The 16,459-nt window shown below is 33.7% G+C and overlaps 1 protein-coding gene across 4 annotated transcripts in view; it reads left to right on the plus strand.

Annotated features, from left to right (window-relative positions):
- Positions 1-16,198, plus strand: part of LOC136035027 (uncharacterized) — an 86,511-nt gene extending 70,313 nt beyond the window's left edge. For all 4 annotated transcript variants that reach the window (XM_065716616.1, XM_065716615.1, XM_065716618.1 and 1 more), the window contains 3 exons: positions 4,925-5,071; positions 11,294-11,450; positions 15,983-16,198. In XM_065716616.1, the coding sequence (XP_065572688.1) occupies positions 4,925-5,071; positions 11,294-11,437 (291 nt within the window). In that variant the 3' untranslated portion in view covers positions 11,438-11,450; positions 15,983-16,198. The remainder of the gene's footprint in view (positions 1-4,924; positions 5,072-11,293; positions 11,451-15,982) is intronic.
- The last annotated feature ends 261 nt before the right edge of the window (positions 16,199-16,459 follow it).

Here is a 16,459-nt window from a genome sequence, read left to right on the forward strand (position 1 = left end):
AGAAACAAGACCGTTTTCCCTCATGTTTACAATAGCCTATGGTATAGAAGTATGGTATTTCTTACAACCAGAAATGAAATAACTAAACCAACTTTTTCTAGAATGAAATTTTATTTTCAGTGTGCTCAATCATATATTCTTATTATGCTCAGATTAGTTAAATTTTCTTGAAATAAAAACGATTTTGGATTGCCAACTGCCTATATTTGTTGCATTCTAACATGCTATAAGGGAAAGCATTAGTCAAACTTTAGCTTATAGAACTGTTTTTTTTTTCTATTCTTAGTAAAAGTAAAAAACAACATGTTTAATGTCCCATTTTGACAATGTCATGTTGACATCTTTTTTACTTATTTCATCATCCATCAAAGATATTTCATCGTCTAACAAACTAAATAAAGCTATTTTTATCAAGTTCACTGTGTTTATTTAATAAAAATAAAACCAGCTAAAAAATAATTTAGAAGAAAACAAAATTTTTCTCACGGAAGTAAAGAGCGAGGATAAAACCTAAAATGGAAAAAAATTATTGCTTGGCAGACTACACACGGCGTACCACAGTTGAAAAAAGTTTGGAGGAACAGAAAGATAAGTGTGCCAAGCAAAACTAGAAAAAAAGTGAGCCTTGGCTATTCTATTTTTAACATCTTTACTACTCATACCGTATTTACTAATAATACGACAAAGGTAGGTGAAGCTATCCAGTTGATCGATCTTTTCGCAACCCAATGTCACCTTATAAAAATAAGGCTCTATAAAAAATATAGAGCTTAACCTGCTAGATCGGGCAATGTTGTTGACTTCAAATTTTCTGCTATTTTTACTAAAAAATAAACTTAAGTCCCTGTGATTCGCAGAACATATTCTACCCAACTCAGCCTTTCTTTCATTATAGGCGTAGAAGGCACGATTGAACTACATTTTTTTGTTCAGATTTTTGTTTGAGATATGGTCTTTTTTACCTATAATTTGTACTGTAACTTTGCCTATTTCGCCTATAATTATTTTATATTATTATTATAATATTATTACCTTATAATATTATATAATATTATTACCTATAATAAGGTTTTTACCTGTAATTTTAATCGGTGGTGAAGACAAAGAAAAACAGCTTGCAGAGGCTCGACAAATCCATTTAAGAAAACGAAATGGCTTAGCCGAGCTTTTCGAAGTTCTCCAGCGCTTAGGACTTTCCTATCAAAAAGGTCTACCAACTGTTCAATAAGTAGTTCAATGTAAAACATGTTCAATAAGTAGGGTATCTGAAATGATCAGTTTCATTAGACCACTTTTTACTTCATTAAACGATTTCTCTGCAGATTCAACATGTTTCTCTGCATGTCAACATGTTGTCCAAAACATTTTGCATCATAAAAATGCGGACTTACAAAAACATCTAGCAAAACGTTAATTTTACGTGCCTTGAATGGCTTAAAACAGTTTAAGGTAAAGGTAAAAAAAAAAGGTAAAGGATACGGCATTGGACTTTCTACAGTCCCTACCGGCGGTGCTGATCTCCGTTTCTTGGTCCTTCAGCCAGGAAGTGCAATGGGGGGCTGGGGACCAACCATCCTGTGCTTTTGCACCCATTTAGAGCTGGGTTGACTCTGGCTGAGCTTACAGAGTCCCGCCACTAACCCCCGTCCCAAGCTTAAGACTTAACAGTTTAAGACTATCAATTTATTTGTTTTAACCGTATATGACCTCTTATCTGTGTCACGAATATAGTAAAAGACACAAAGACAAAGTATTAATAGAGAATAATGAGGAACAAGGGAGTATTGATATCGGACAAATTTCTACCATTTCAATTTTCTGTTTTATAGTAAAAGTGTAACGGTAGAATCAAGAAAGATACAGATAATTTATAAGTCTTTGCGTGTTTTTTTTTAAATATGACTATGGAGTAACTTGGGCCTTACCTGTGTAACTATGGTGTACGATGTTACTATATTGTGTACAGATGGGACAACCGTATGCAGGTGTGATTGTCGCACTCAGTGTGACTGTGGTGCAAGCACATGATTATGGTGTAATTATTGGTGTAATTAACAGATTTAAAATCTGTTAATGTTAAATAATACAGATGTTAACAGAATGTTAAAAAATACAGATAATTTATAAGTCTTTATGTTTTTTTTTTTAAAAATATGACTATAGAGTAACTTGGGGATTACCTGTGTAACTATGGTGTAACTATATGATTATGGTGTAAAAATCTATGCACTGGCGTGTCTTGGGTGTGCTCGGGTGTCAACTTTCATTAGTTTCCAAAGGTTGTCTACTAATAAAATACCCTTGTATCTTTTGCCGAATTCAACATGCAGACTACCGTATTTCCTAACTGTCACTTCTTACTTTTGCATGGAATTCTAGAACAGTTTTCCCTTCCCATTTGATTCCGTTGTCTCCTTTTGCCTTTCCTTTGCTTCTTAAGGCAAAATCTATCAAAATGATCCATATAAAGGGGGATAGAACACAACCCTGCTTAACTCCTGATTTAATACAAAACTAGCTGCTAACCTCATTTCCTGCCTTAACCGCAGCAGTATTTCTCTCATACATAGCACTAATCACTATAATGTATTTGTCTGGTATACCATATAAAGATAATACCTTTATTAAAGCTCTTCTATCAACAGAATCAAACGCTTGTTCATAATCTATAAAACTGGGTACCGAAGGTGTTAGACAACTAAGGCACTTCTCAATTATTAACATAAAAATAAAAATTTGGTGGACACATCCTCTACCTTTTCTAAAAACGCACTGTTCTTCTCTTAAAACTTTGTCTAAAGCATCTCTCAGTCTAAAAAGTATCATTTTACTAAGTAATTTGCTACCTAAAAAGACCACAATGATGCCTCGATAATTACCACACTCACTCTTGTCACTTTTATTATACAGTGGTTCAATTAAGGTTTTCCTAAAAATGGTTGGGTAGTTCTTCTTTTTCAAAAATCATATTCATAATCTTCAGTAACTTATTTCTAACCTCAGAGCCGCCACATTTAAGAGACTCATTTACCACAATATCAGCACCTGAAGCCTAATTGTTTTTTAATCCTTTTAGTTTTGTCGATAGTTCTTCCTCACTAAACAAATCTTCCTTCACATCCAAGATATCACAAACTTTTTCATTTTTCCTCTGTATCTTTTCCTGCAACCCTATCTCGGTTTAGCATATTCTCAAAAAGTTTTGCCAATCTCTACGACGAAAAAAAAACAAATATGATAACTACTACTATTACTACTAACAGTTCACCGCAACAGCAAGCCGCCTGAGGCCAACACTGCTACGCACGCTCTTCCTCCACCCCAGTCTAGCCTCTCTCTTTACACCCTCCCAGGAAGCTATCATTTCCCTTCAATCTTTGTATGCATCCATGTATCTAAAATATTATAAGATTCACAAAAAAAGTTAACGCGTTAAAAATATTGAAGACAGTTAATCCTAGCAGAACTTAAAAAAGAATTAAATCAAAAGTTCACTTTACACAATGAGTGGTAAAACGGAGAGGGGAGAAAAAGGGAGGATATTCATTTACTTAACATATTGATTGGGAAGAGGAAAAAAGATCTATCTCATTTTCTAGAAGTTAAAGTTGAAGTGAGGAATTTAACTTCATAAACCTTGTATGGTAGCTTGTCTGTTGGAAACGGGAAATTTTTCACTAGCCTTCACATGTGGGGTAAATGGTTTTGCGAAGTACACCCTAAAGTGGTAGCAAAGGTCGTCTGCTAAAAGTTTTTTTTACCCTGCTTATATAAATAGGGTTTCAGTTTTAAAATAGTGGAATAAGACATTGCAATGTTCGAAAAGTTCTTTTATCTTGCTTATTGTTTTTTTTTAATAAACCAGTTCATTACAACTGCTTTTCCAGTTTTTAACCCAAGTATGGCCTTTCCACTGAACAACAAAGTTGATTTAATTATTAGCGTGAAACTATCGTAGTTTATACAAATTGTTCCCTTCTTAAGGCTCATATGTACATTTAACAATAGTAATAATAATTTATTTAATAGCCACAAAACATTATAAACCTTATGTATTTGAATGTGGAGTGAAAAGAAATGGAATACATACAAAAAATACAAAACATACATATGTACACTTATTCTACTAGCAGACGCAGACGAAAATGTAGAAATACGAACAGTGCACTTAAAATTTCGCAACATTATTTTTTATACAATTCTTGGTCCTTTTCAGGCGGGCGAGTACACAGAGGAGGGACGGGGATTTCGAGCTATTGTGCCCCTCCTCCTCATTTTATAAAAAATCTTAACCTTTTTATTACTTAATATATTTTTTATATAGTCATCATAAACCGTCTATGTTTGCAGTCTTTTTTTGGCAGACCGCGGACGAGATCATTTTCATCAATCAATGTACTGTACTTTTTCCGTTTGGCAGAAGATAGGAGTTTGTACTGGAGTTATATGAACAGTATCAATAGAGAGGCCCCAAAACAACCTTCAAGGAACAATTAGGCTTTGGTCAAATTAAGTCAAGTACCCTTCCTTCTCCCAAATTTTTGGGCCCCTCCAGATAAATCTACCTGTTTGTTTATTTTCAAGTAACATTTGTTTTTCTACTTATTAGCAAGTTTGTTGTGATGTTTTCGCGCTGGAGTGGCCTCCTCTGTTATCTCTTACCTTGTATGTTTTTTTTTTTTTGTTTTGTTTTTTTCAGCCTTACGAGCTCTGTTCTCTGTTGGGGCTTAGTATCGTGTTTGTATTTTTTAAGTTGAATTCAATAATAATAAAGTTGTTTGCCTCATCAGTATATTCAAGGTGGAAAATATGTATATTCAAAGATTCAGACATTCACTTACGTTTAAGTGGGTAGTGCCACTATCAAGCTATTGAATATATCATTAAAGTCTCAAAAAAAGTTTTAATGTTAATTTCATTCTAGGTCAGAAATAGTCCGTGGAATGTAAGCTCATGCCTTTCAGGAAAAAGTGGGCTTCCTGACTGGTTTCTTCTTCTTGTTCTTGCTGGAGCATTCGTTTACCTTGCTTATATCGGAGGACAATATTTTTCTGAAAACCCCAGCAGCCAGGTGAGTATATTTTCATGGGACTCCCAACAAAGGATGTGCAAACCCATGGGATTAAAAGAAACGTTTGGTGCTCATATTAGGCAGAACTTTTTAACCTTGTATATTTAAGAATTCGTGTATTTTTGAACTATTGAGCTTGGATATTAGGAAAGTATAAGCTAGTTTTTTGAAAAAAGCTACTTAGCCTTAGCTGCGTGTTTGCAGTAATTTTGTCTGAACTAAAGTTACACAAGCTGATAATGTAAAAGCAACTGCTCTCTGATTCTTACCGGTAAAGTCTGAGAGCCAGGTAACATCACGCCTCTATACAATCAATAGAAAGTATATTATAAAACACTTTGAAATGGTTAATTTTTTTTATTTTGATCTTTCAATGCTTATCAATTTTTAATAGAGTTTTTTCCGAGAAAATGCTTAATCTATTAAAGGATGCATCATTTCATCTTAAAATTGTGTCGTGTTAAAATTGTTAGTCTTAAAACACCTCATCTTGTACTCCAAATAAGTGCGTCTTCAATAGTAAGGGTCAAAAACCCGAAACATATTCTTAGGTCAAAAGCCCTTCGCTAACTTTGCTTGTCTAGGAGACTTAAGAATCAACATTTTGATAACTGTATTGTAGTCCCTCGTCTGTTTGCTCTGACTTCCTTCTGGAATTTTTTTTTGATCTGTGAAGCTCCTGTTCTGACTCCCCTTATGGCACAGTAACAGCAGTACCTAAGAAGTACCCTTTCATTACGGGCCCCTTTACAGCTGTTGAAGGAAGGATATAGAATTCAAAGCTGAAGTGATTAAATCCGATCATTCGCGGGTTAGAGTAATTTCCTTTCATTTTTGTACACCATCTTTTATGTTTGGTTTCTTGATGGGCAATAAATTAATGGAAATAGTTATCTGGGTTATTATTTTGTAAGTTTTCCAGGGGGATTGCCCAATAAGAATCCTAGGTACTTGTTTGACTGACCGTATATCAAATAGTAGGCTAAAACGAATTTTGATCCGATCCAATTTTTTAGGGCTAATAATTTTGAGATGGCAAGTCCACGTTTTGAGGATGACATATTGCCAAATATTATAGTTTTTGGATATCCAACTGGATACAAACAATGGGATTTCTTCCAATGAGGTTGAAGAGTTCATAAATACGGACTTAGAGGAAATTAGAACTTTTATGTTAATATTAGAACTTTTATTTTATAGGGCTAATAATTTGAGATTGTCCAATGAGAGTCTTAGATACTTGTTTGACTGTTCGTATACTTTCCCTTTGACTGACCGTTTCAATTTCTAGGGCTGCAATGAAAATAATTTGAGATGGCAAGTCCACGTTTTGTGGATGACAGCTTACCAAATAATGTGCTTTTTGGATATCCAACTGGGACCAAGCAATGGGATTGAAAGAGTTCATAAGTACGGATTTAGAGGAAATTATAACTTTATGAGAGGGGGTAAAGAGTGAATCTCTGGATAGATTAAGGTGGAACAAGAGCATGCTTAACTGGTTTAGTGTTGGATGCTGCAGTGAATTAGTAGTAGGAGGAGTAGAAGCAGTTACAGATGCTCTGTAACTACTAGTCTTGAAACCTTATTTTTGTTTTTCTCCATTACTGGAAGTGGTGAGATGCTGCAGCATAAATAATTACAGAAGTAGACAAATCTAGCTTCGGCTCTCCTGAATTTATAATATGAGGGTAATAGATTAAAGTTTCCTATGGACTCAAAAACCATCTTTAATTGAAGATCCGGTGTATGATCTGTCCCAAATTGGTTTTTAGTCAGCCAGGCACGTAGCTAGGGAATTTACTTTTGAGGGCGACTTTCAAAGTAGGTCGATTTTGAGAAAAAATTAGGCTAGCGAATCATACAGGGAATATAGGGAACTATATGGACAACTGTAAAATCTTCAGATTTGGGGGATTGATTCTCCCCTCATTCATGTATCTGTACTGAGTGTTTTTTTTTTTTTTTTTTTTTTTTTTTTTTTTTGATGTGAATATGAAAACTCAACCACGTGTGCTGGAAAATGCAAAACGTTCCGTATATTGCTAGAAAGAATAAAAAAGGATTTAATTGCGCCGCAAGCTATTAGATTATGAATGTGGTGGTTGTCTTGATTTTATTTCCTTGTCGTTATAGCGCTGCAACTTGATACTCTTTATATAAAGGGTCCTTTAGTATGAAGTAGTTAGTTGACGTATAGAGACCATCAATCAATGTAGCAGATTGCATTGAGTAAAAAATAGAATTGTTGTTGCGACGTAAAGTTTGATTTTTTTACATTCTAATGATGTAATTTTTCTAACAAAAGTAAACCTTTTTAAACTTTCAAAAGAATACAATACTGAATATAGAAAAAAAAATCAAAATTCAGTAATCATCCCTTAACAAACGGGAAGATTATTAACTGACCAATATAGATCGTGTTCGTGCAGAAATTTTCGATCTAAAATGAGTTTGCACAGAATTAAGAAAAAGCAAATGATATATGAAGTTAATGAAAAAAAAAATTATTTAAGAAAAGTAGAATGAAAATAATCTTTTAGAGAGCAATTTCTGAAAGTAGAAGAATCACATATTATTCCAAAGTTAACACCGTAAAACAGGATAAAAATCACAAATTATTTGTCACAGAATGTGTATATTTGAAATTAATGGAATTAACCTTTTTGGAGAAAGCTGGTAGTTATGCTAAAATTCCTCATGTCGAATACCTTCTCCTATATCTCCTTCTGAAAGATATTGCATCAAATAACAATAAAAGGTGTAAATTTTTCTAACAAAGATGATATATCCATATCCCCCCCCCCCACGATAGTCGGTTTCACAGGTAAGAGTTTGAAAAGCATAATGTTATATAATTTCATCCAATGCAAAGTGTATTCAAATTTTAAAAGTGGGAAATTAAACATTTGACGATCAAAACCTGTTTTTTGAAATAAAAATTCCAATTCAGTACGTTGTAGGTATGCCCACTACGTTATACAACGCGGGGAACGTTATCAACACCATTTGGGATCGATTGAAGCTAAGAATAATATAATGGTAATAATAATATTTATTTATTAAGCATAAATTGCATCAAAAAGGTGAAAAGCAGAGTGAAATGAGAAGAAAAAAGGGAAATGAAACAAGGAAAAAAATCTACAAAAACCTTAACCAAGCAAACAGATCAAACCTTGACAAGGTGATAAGCGCCGATACGCTGATTCTAATTGCCAAGTGTGTAGATAAGTCATCTTCTCAAAAATATTTGGCAGATGAAAGTGTTTCCCTATGTTTTAATTGTGGCACTAAAGGGGAAGAAAAAGAAGAAATTTGCAGAAACGGAAATAGGAAAGTCGAATAGTGGTGGTATCTTTTTTTGAACACAGGATAAAGGGCAAAGAGGTAAAGCTCAGGATGATATGAAAAAGTAGGATCAAGCTTATCAAGAGCAATAATAGAGGCTCTAAGCCTTCCATTTCTGCGGCACACATAAGGATTTTTGAAAATTGTTGGCACATTAAGCAAGAAAAAATGTTATACTTGAATAATAATTGAGGCGTATATTTACTATGCCTATCACAAAGTTATGTAAAAGAGTTGTATGGCAAAATGGCAAATTTATTTTCTACCCTCTACTCAAATATCAATGGAGCAAATTTCATGCAAATGACTTTATGCTATTTTACATAATGATTTAAGGTAATTTAAAACTTAGAAAGACTTAAACGAAATTACTTCTATACCTGTTCCCTTCTATATCCGTAAATGTGCTCTACATTATTTCCATAAGGCTAAGAGCGGTGAACAAAAACAGGTTGAACTTGATCAACAGTCTTGATGAAGAAATATTTTATTAATTAGTTAATTCACAAGTGTTTTTCGTTTAAAAGTGGAGAATTCGATATTTTGCTTTAGTCCCACGTAACGAATATAACCAATTAGCTATAGTAAATGGAATACTATTTCGATAAAATCCAAGAGCACTTGACAAAAAAAAGGCTCATCATTGCTATGAAAGAAAGTCAGAAATTTCCAGAGCTCTCCAGGATTATCTCTGATCTGCGAGCTGAGTTATTTTAGGGCTCTACGGGAACATCTGGGTCTGTGTCTGAGTTGATCTAATCGACGCTTCTGACGTTTTTAAACGGTCTAATCTACTGCTAGAAGTACTTAATCTATTTAAATACAAACCCGCCGTATGGCTTTTTGTTTACTGATATATTACGCATGCGTCCCCTTCTCCCTCTCCATCCCTGACATCTCAAAATTTTTACTGATTTTTCGAACAATGTGTTGTATTTTTCATATAGTTCCCCCACCTATGGCGATTTTGTCTAGCTCGTACCCTCCCCTCGCTCCAAATTGATTCCTGTGTACCTGCCTGCATTTTTCGAATTAAACTAACTTTTTTTTTCTCACTTTCTATGTAATATCAATAGTGGGACATAATCGACGGGAACGAATTTTGTCTCAATCTCAAGTTGGTACTTAAACATGTCGATCTGATGTCTTACAAATTATTTGATCCAATCAAGTGGTCTCTATCTGTGACCTAGTTAATTAATTCTTTTGGTTAGTTTCCCAGACCGAAATTGGGAGCTAGCTCGTTGCTAGAAAGCTATGGAAGCTCAATTAACAACAGTCGGGGGATAGAATGTGAGGAATTGCTTAGGCAGGCAAGTTAGATTGGGGATTAGAGAAGGAAACTATAATGAGACGTCTAAGACAAATTTTTAAGGGGAACTGTAAATGTTAAGGGAAACTGTTTAAATTTTTAAGGGGAAATGTAAATTTTAAGTTTTTAAGTGGAACTGTAAATATTAAATTTTAAACTTTCAAGGGGAACCGTAAATATTAAGGGGAACTGTTAAAGTTTTAAATTTTTAAGGGGAACTGTAAATGTTAAGGGGAACTGTTTAAATTTTAAATTTTTAAGGGGAACGGTAAATATTAAGGGGAACTGTTTAATTTTAAATTTGTAAGGGGAACCGTAAATATTAAGGGGAACTGTTTAAGTTTTAAATTTTTAAGGGGAACTGTAAATATTAGGGGGAACTGTTTAAATTTATAAGGGAACTTTAGCATAAAGTACCTTATCTACTTGAAAATGTATGCTTATTTGTTTCAAATTTGGGGTTCAAGTGGGGAGTTATATTAGCTATGTTGTTAGGGGCAATGTAAGTAAGGCCCTTGTTTAAAGAAGTCACGAAACCTTTTTGATCGCAACCAGTTATATGTCAGTAGCAAGGCTCAAAAAACGAAAATTTGCAATTATTACAATTGGGTTACATTTTACTACTACAAAATAGAGAAACTATTCTCTATTTTAACATGGGATTGCAACAATTCAAAACCTTAATAAGGAAAACCGAAAGTTTGAAGCTTAGTAGAAATTGCTTTATAAATCGGACTAGCTTCAATACTCAAATATCTTCGAACATACTTTAGTACGAAAGACATTAATTTTCGTAAAGATCAAAAAACTGTTAATTGCAAAATTATCTCTATATATGTTAACAAGGGATTACAACAATTCGAAAACTTTAAAAAAAAAAGAAAACCAAAAGTTTGAATCATAGTAGAAATCGTTGTTAGAAATTGGACTTGCTTTAATAATCAACTATAGCCGTGCGCCAAGTGCCGGGGCCCGGCGGCTGGTAATTGCAAAATATTTGTATATATTTTAACAAGGGATTACAACAATTCAAAAGCGCTAAAAAGAAAACCAAAAGTTTAAAGCTTAGTAGATATCGTGTTAAAAATCGGACTTGCTTTGATAATCAAATATCTTCGAAAAGACAGCTAATTGTCTCTAATTCTCTGCGGTTAGAAGACAAGCGACATTGAGAATCCTTATATATAGAAGCCTGGTGCGTGCCAAGTGCCGGGGCCTAGCGGCGAAGCGCCGGGCTCTCGATAATATATATATATATATATATATATATATATATATATATATATATATATATATATATATATATATATATATATATATATATATATATATATATATATATATATATATATATATATATATATATATATATACACTAGCAGCAATTGCAGGAAGTTCCCTGCACTTTCCGTTGCATATCGTTAAAAATATGTGTTTTTATCTCTGCTAAAAATCAGCGTCTTCTAGAATTTTTACCTCTTTTTCATACTATTTCGGTTGTTTATTAAGATATTGTATGTTAGGTTATTTATATTTTGGTTATTTTAATGCTATTTTTTTAGACAACTCCTGCGCCCTATGTTTATCATCCTCCTCCACCTCCGTACAAGGTACTACAATATTTTGAAGATCATCAAACTATTTTAAACGAGAAGCCTGAGAAAATAGGCGACGCGAAAGGAAAGATTGTTGTTTCAAAAATATAAAATAATATATTAGGTAATTTTCTTTTTTTGTGTGAATTGCAAAATTTGGTCTGTTAAAGCATAGTTCAACCTTTTAGTCTGTCACTATTCTTTTTTTTTCTCTTTTCTTGTGTGTGTTTATGTAGGTATAAGAAGTAAAAAAAAAATTGAGGTGTTAGTGTCATCAACTTCTGATGATAATTGCAAAGGTTTCCTTGATTGCTTTGCATAATGTTGCAGCTCTACAAAAATACTCCTCATCCTTCCTGAGAAAATTTCTAAGCTTGTCTCGATCACAACCCGCAACTCTACTCAATCTCAGCCATGTCGATTCCGTTCGTTAGGAACTGTCAAAAAGCAGTCAAAAGTGCTGCACACAAATCAGTAGCTATGTAAGCTACATTTTTTGATTTAGCAACAAAAAAAAAAAAATACTGCAGAAAGACACGACCTTATGCTTGATGTATATAATTGTGGTCAAAAGTGTAATAAATAATATGTAGCTTGTTGGCATGTAAAAAATGAAAGCCGTGCGCAATAATGTTAATTCAGCGCCGGGCCGGCCGCCTGTGGTCGGTTCTGATTAGCTAGAATAGGGTGTAGAATTTAAGTATCTAGGAAGCCTCATAAACCCTGATGGAAACCTCAAGTACGAGATCATTACTCGCATGGCGTATTTTTACCAAACTAGGCAATATTACCAAAGTAGGTTACCAATTTATTAGGTATTTATTAGGTAACCGAAGTAGGTTACCAGTATATTACCAAAAAGTTACCAAAGTAGACAATATTTTACCAAACTAGGTAAAGTCTGGAAAAAATCTGTTTACTCTCTAAAGCTCAATTTCAAGGACCCACTGGTCTGATAGGATTACGAACACCTTCACACGTAAAAAAAACAAAGCAACCATTAATGGTTGAGATAATTCGAAGTAGTAGATGGCGGTGTTGGGGCCGTATTGACGCTCCCTCATGATGTTTGGTGTTGAGTTCACATCGGCATTAGAAGACGTGGGCGGCAAAAAGTATCGCATGCCTAGAGAGGGAGGCTACACTTGCGGGTACATCTTTGCCTCACCGTCGGTCGTCGTGGAAAGGCACCGCTTTCGCCTTGTGTGCCAACCGGTGTCGAAGGAACTGAGTCGAAGCACTAGCCATCATTTATCAATTATACAAATTACGTGCAATTTGATGATGACTCAAAGTCCGATGCTTGCTTAGAAAAATAAGAATCGTCAAATCGTCAATTTTATGTTAGAAACAAAAAAAAATATATCAAATTGAAAACGGAAAGTAATTTTTAAAATGGAATGAATTTTTTTTGTTCTCGCTATTAGCATATTATAATGCTTACTTTTAAAGTCTGACTCCTTATACTTCTGGGAGTTTTGTTTTATCAAGATTTAATTGGAAATATGTATCATTTCCTGTTTTTATACACCTTTGGGCTTTCTTGTTTCCCATTGGGGGAGGCGGGTATCAACTAGGTAATTTTGCTGCTTTGCTACAGTTTAAATATCTGCTAATACTTGGAAAAAATACAGGAAGTATCTTCCAATAATCCAATATTGGTCTGTGCAGTCAATTATCCTTAAAGGTGGTGATAAGGACCACATAAAACGTTACAAAATGAAAAGAATCAAATTTTTAAAAAAGGATCAAATTTCAAAGAAAAGGATCAAAGGATTCAAAGAATCAAATTTCTAAATTTTTAATTTAAATATTTTGTGTAACTTCTTTGCAATATAAGAAAAAGTTCCGGTTTAAAATTCCATTATGACAAATATTCATGATTGTTATTCCTTGATTTCACTATAATATCATCCTTTAGTGCACTCAGATCCGGTCTATAGCAGGAGGAGTAGTTTTAATTATTTTTCTGAAGAAGGTTTTTTTTATATATGTTTAATGGCGCCTTGCACTTGCGCATCATTAGGGAAAGTGTGCTACCAGTCCTTAACCAGTTTAATGCTACAACTGTACTAATAATAAATCACTGCAGCTTCCACCTGAGCCCGACACAGATGCGCTCGCTCCTCCCCATCTGAGTATATTCAACGCATTTGCTCTTTACCCCTCCCATGAAGTTCCAGTTCCCTTTAAATATTTTCTTACGATTTCTTCCTACACTATTTAGGGCCAACAGCTGCTTTTCGTTTGACCCTAGATGGATAGCCGAAAAGGTGATAGCCGAAAAGGTGATCACGAAAATTTCATCTTCGTGCCCTAGCCATCTCAACTTTCCAAGCTCTTACGTAGTTCTATATTAATATATATATATATTTTTTTATTTAGCCAAATTTTTTTTTATTTAAACTAAGTCATGTTCAGCAGGCTTTTTCTCGTTCCGTTTGGTCCAAAAGGGAAGAAAGTGAAGTTTGAACACTCAAAGCTTAGGGTATCGTTAGTGTCAAAATTTTGTTCAAAATCAAAAAAATTCCGATTTCAGCTTCCCTTTTCTACACAGTGGGAAACGTATTTCTTTAGAAAATGAATAAAATAAAAAAGGTCAAAATGAGGTATTCTAAATCACCTTAGGCCACTTGCAACTTTCGTTAGGGAGTCATCGATATTAAAATGTAAAGAAAAAATTATTTTTTCATAGGCAGCGCAATAGTGCTGCCTAAGTAAAGAGCGGTGTGGGCACATATTTTTTTTTTTTCGTTTTTTTTTACCAAGGCACTTTGTATAGAAGGAGTTGTCGTAGAAACTTTCAAAGGGGCTCAATCGATTTGGAAATTGAAAAATCTAAATTATAATGTCTTTCATATTCCATTGACCTCTACTATGGTCATTTACTCCGTTTGGTGGCCACAGTACCCATATATTCAGGACCAGGTTCTTTTTAATAATAAAATAAATAACAAAAGGTCCTGAGCCCGGCTGAGAAGACAAATTCGTGATGCACGGGAACTTTCCATTCCCCATCGTTCAAAACATCAGGGAGTCTTCATATATGGAAAGTCAAAGAATAACCATCTCCTTGGAGCCTCGTCTTGAAACTCGGTAAAGAAGAAACCTAGGTTTCTTTTGTGGTAGAAATATAATTAGTTAGACATATAATATAACACCATTGTCACCCAGCTAAACCAAAAGGTGTTATATTGCATAATTAAATTTTACAAGGAATTGGAAAACTGAAAAACATGTTTCGAAATTTTACACAAATATATATGCAAGATAGGTTTTGTACGTATACAAGATACGTCAAAACAGCTTGGTTATAGAAAGAACTTTTCTTTTTTTTTTTAATTGTACTTGGAAATATCTGAGAACCGAAAAAAGTAGAAGAAAAACTTTTAGACCTAATAATAGAACTTAGTTTTAGAGACTTGGCTGCAAATTTTAAGCTTTGAGAAATGTCACATAATGCCTTTTGAGTTTAAAAGCAGTGAGCTACACGTGAAAACACGTGAAAACTTATGCTGGTTATTGTTTATTATTGAAACTGGTTGAAAATCGTCTGTAAATGATAGCTTTCCGAAATTTGTTATTAATAAGGGTGGATTTCTAAATATAAATCTAGGTCGTACTATATTCCATTGTGGATTACCACACCGCAATGGTACCGCAGATTTTGCTGTTAAAATTTAGAATTTTTTTCTTGTAATTGTGCCGGCACTTTTTGTTATTTCACCGCTTTTTGTTATTGTATTGGTTATTGTTTTGTTATTTGTATTATTTGCTTTTTGTTTTGTTATTGTGCTTTTTGATTTTTGTTATTGTAATTCTGTTTGCGCTTTTTGTTATTGATATATGCGATTTTAAGCGTTCAGTTTATGAAACTTGTATGAACATCTAACAGAGATATAAACGTTGCCACTTAGAAAGACGACAGACCAGCATAAAATGAACTGGCTGTCCAAAAATAAACCACTTTCCCCAAAAATGTGTTTCGAGTTTTTGGTTAAATTCTAAACATCTGATAAACATTTCCCATGTAATCTACTGTGTCAATTGGTGGAGTTAGCGAAATCAGTATGTATCTCCCTTTTATTTATCCTTGTTTGAAATACATCATCTGCTGTCATTTTTACGACCTATTTTATCGATTGGTAAAGTCAGCCAAATCAATAAATGTAAAGTGAATATAGAATGTGCATGTCTCCTTTACGTTTACCACTGTTTGAAACACAATATCTGATATCATTTTATATATATAGATGTACTCTATCAATTGGTGAAGTCAGTGGAATCAGTAAATGTCTCCTTTGTAATTATCATCTTTTCAAAAACAATATTTGGTAGCGATTCAAACCTGACCAACTGTGTCGATTGGCGAAGTCAGCAAAATCGATAACCGTCTCTTTTATATTTATTCTTGTCTAATACAGGGAGTGAATTAGATTTTTTCGACGGTCGACACGTAAAGAACCTTCTTACATATGTTCCATTCAGAAGATTCAAAACTATACAGTGTAAGTATTTCCATGTATTTAGTGAGATCTTTATCGCGAATGACTATAACTGCCTATCAAATTCATCATGACTTTGTTTTTTCTTTTGTTTTTATAGCGCATAGTATGGATATTAATTCTTGAAGTAATTCTCGTTTTCTTATTTCAGGAGCTTTTGGAGTTTTCTTAAGTAAGTGGAGTTCTGGCCCGTTTTTTGTTAATTTACTTCTTTTGCTGTGATAAAAATTTAACATTATTCGTTTTTTGGAAGTTCTCTAGTCAGATGATTGGACTCTTATTGCTTATGGTTTTGGGTGAAACTATTAATTTTGTGGCGTTTTACTATGTGATGAAGTTAAGAGAATAAAACACTTCCATGTCTTTATTCAGTTCGATCAATTGTTACTTATAGTTTTTAAGTATATAGATGGCGTGAGCATGCAATAAAGGTAGAAATATGCCTAAAACTCGCCAAAAGAGCTTCCCCTCTCCCCTTCCTGTGGAAGAAAACTAGAACGAAAAAAAAGTTAAGAAAGAAAAAGAAGCAGATATTTTAAGAATACGTCCGCCAATTTGGCCTCAGTGCCCAAGAAAGAAAAAGAAAAGAATATATATATATATATATATATATATATATATATATATA

The sequence above is a fragment of the Artemia franciscana genome, chromosome 13 (assembly GCF_032884065.1).
Source record: "Artemia franciscana chromosome 13, ASM3288406v1, whole genome shotgun sequence".
Lineage (NCBI taxonomy): Eukaryota > Metazoa > Arthropoda > Branchiopoda > Anostraca > Artemiidae > Artemia > Artemia franciscana.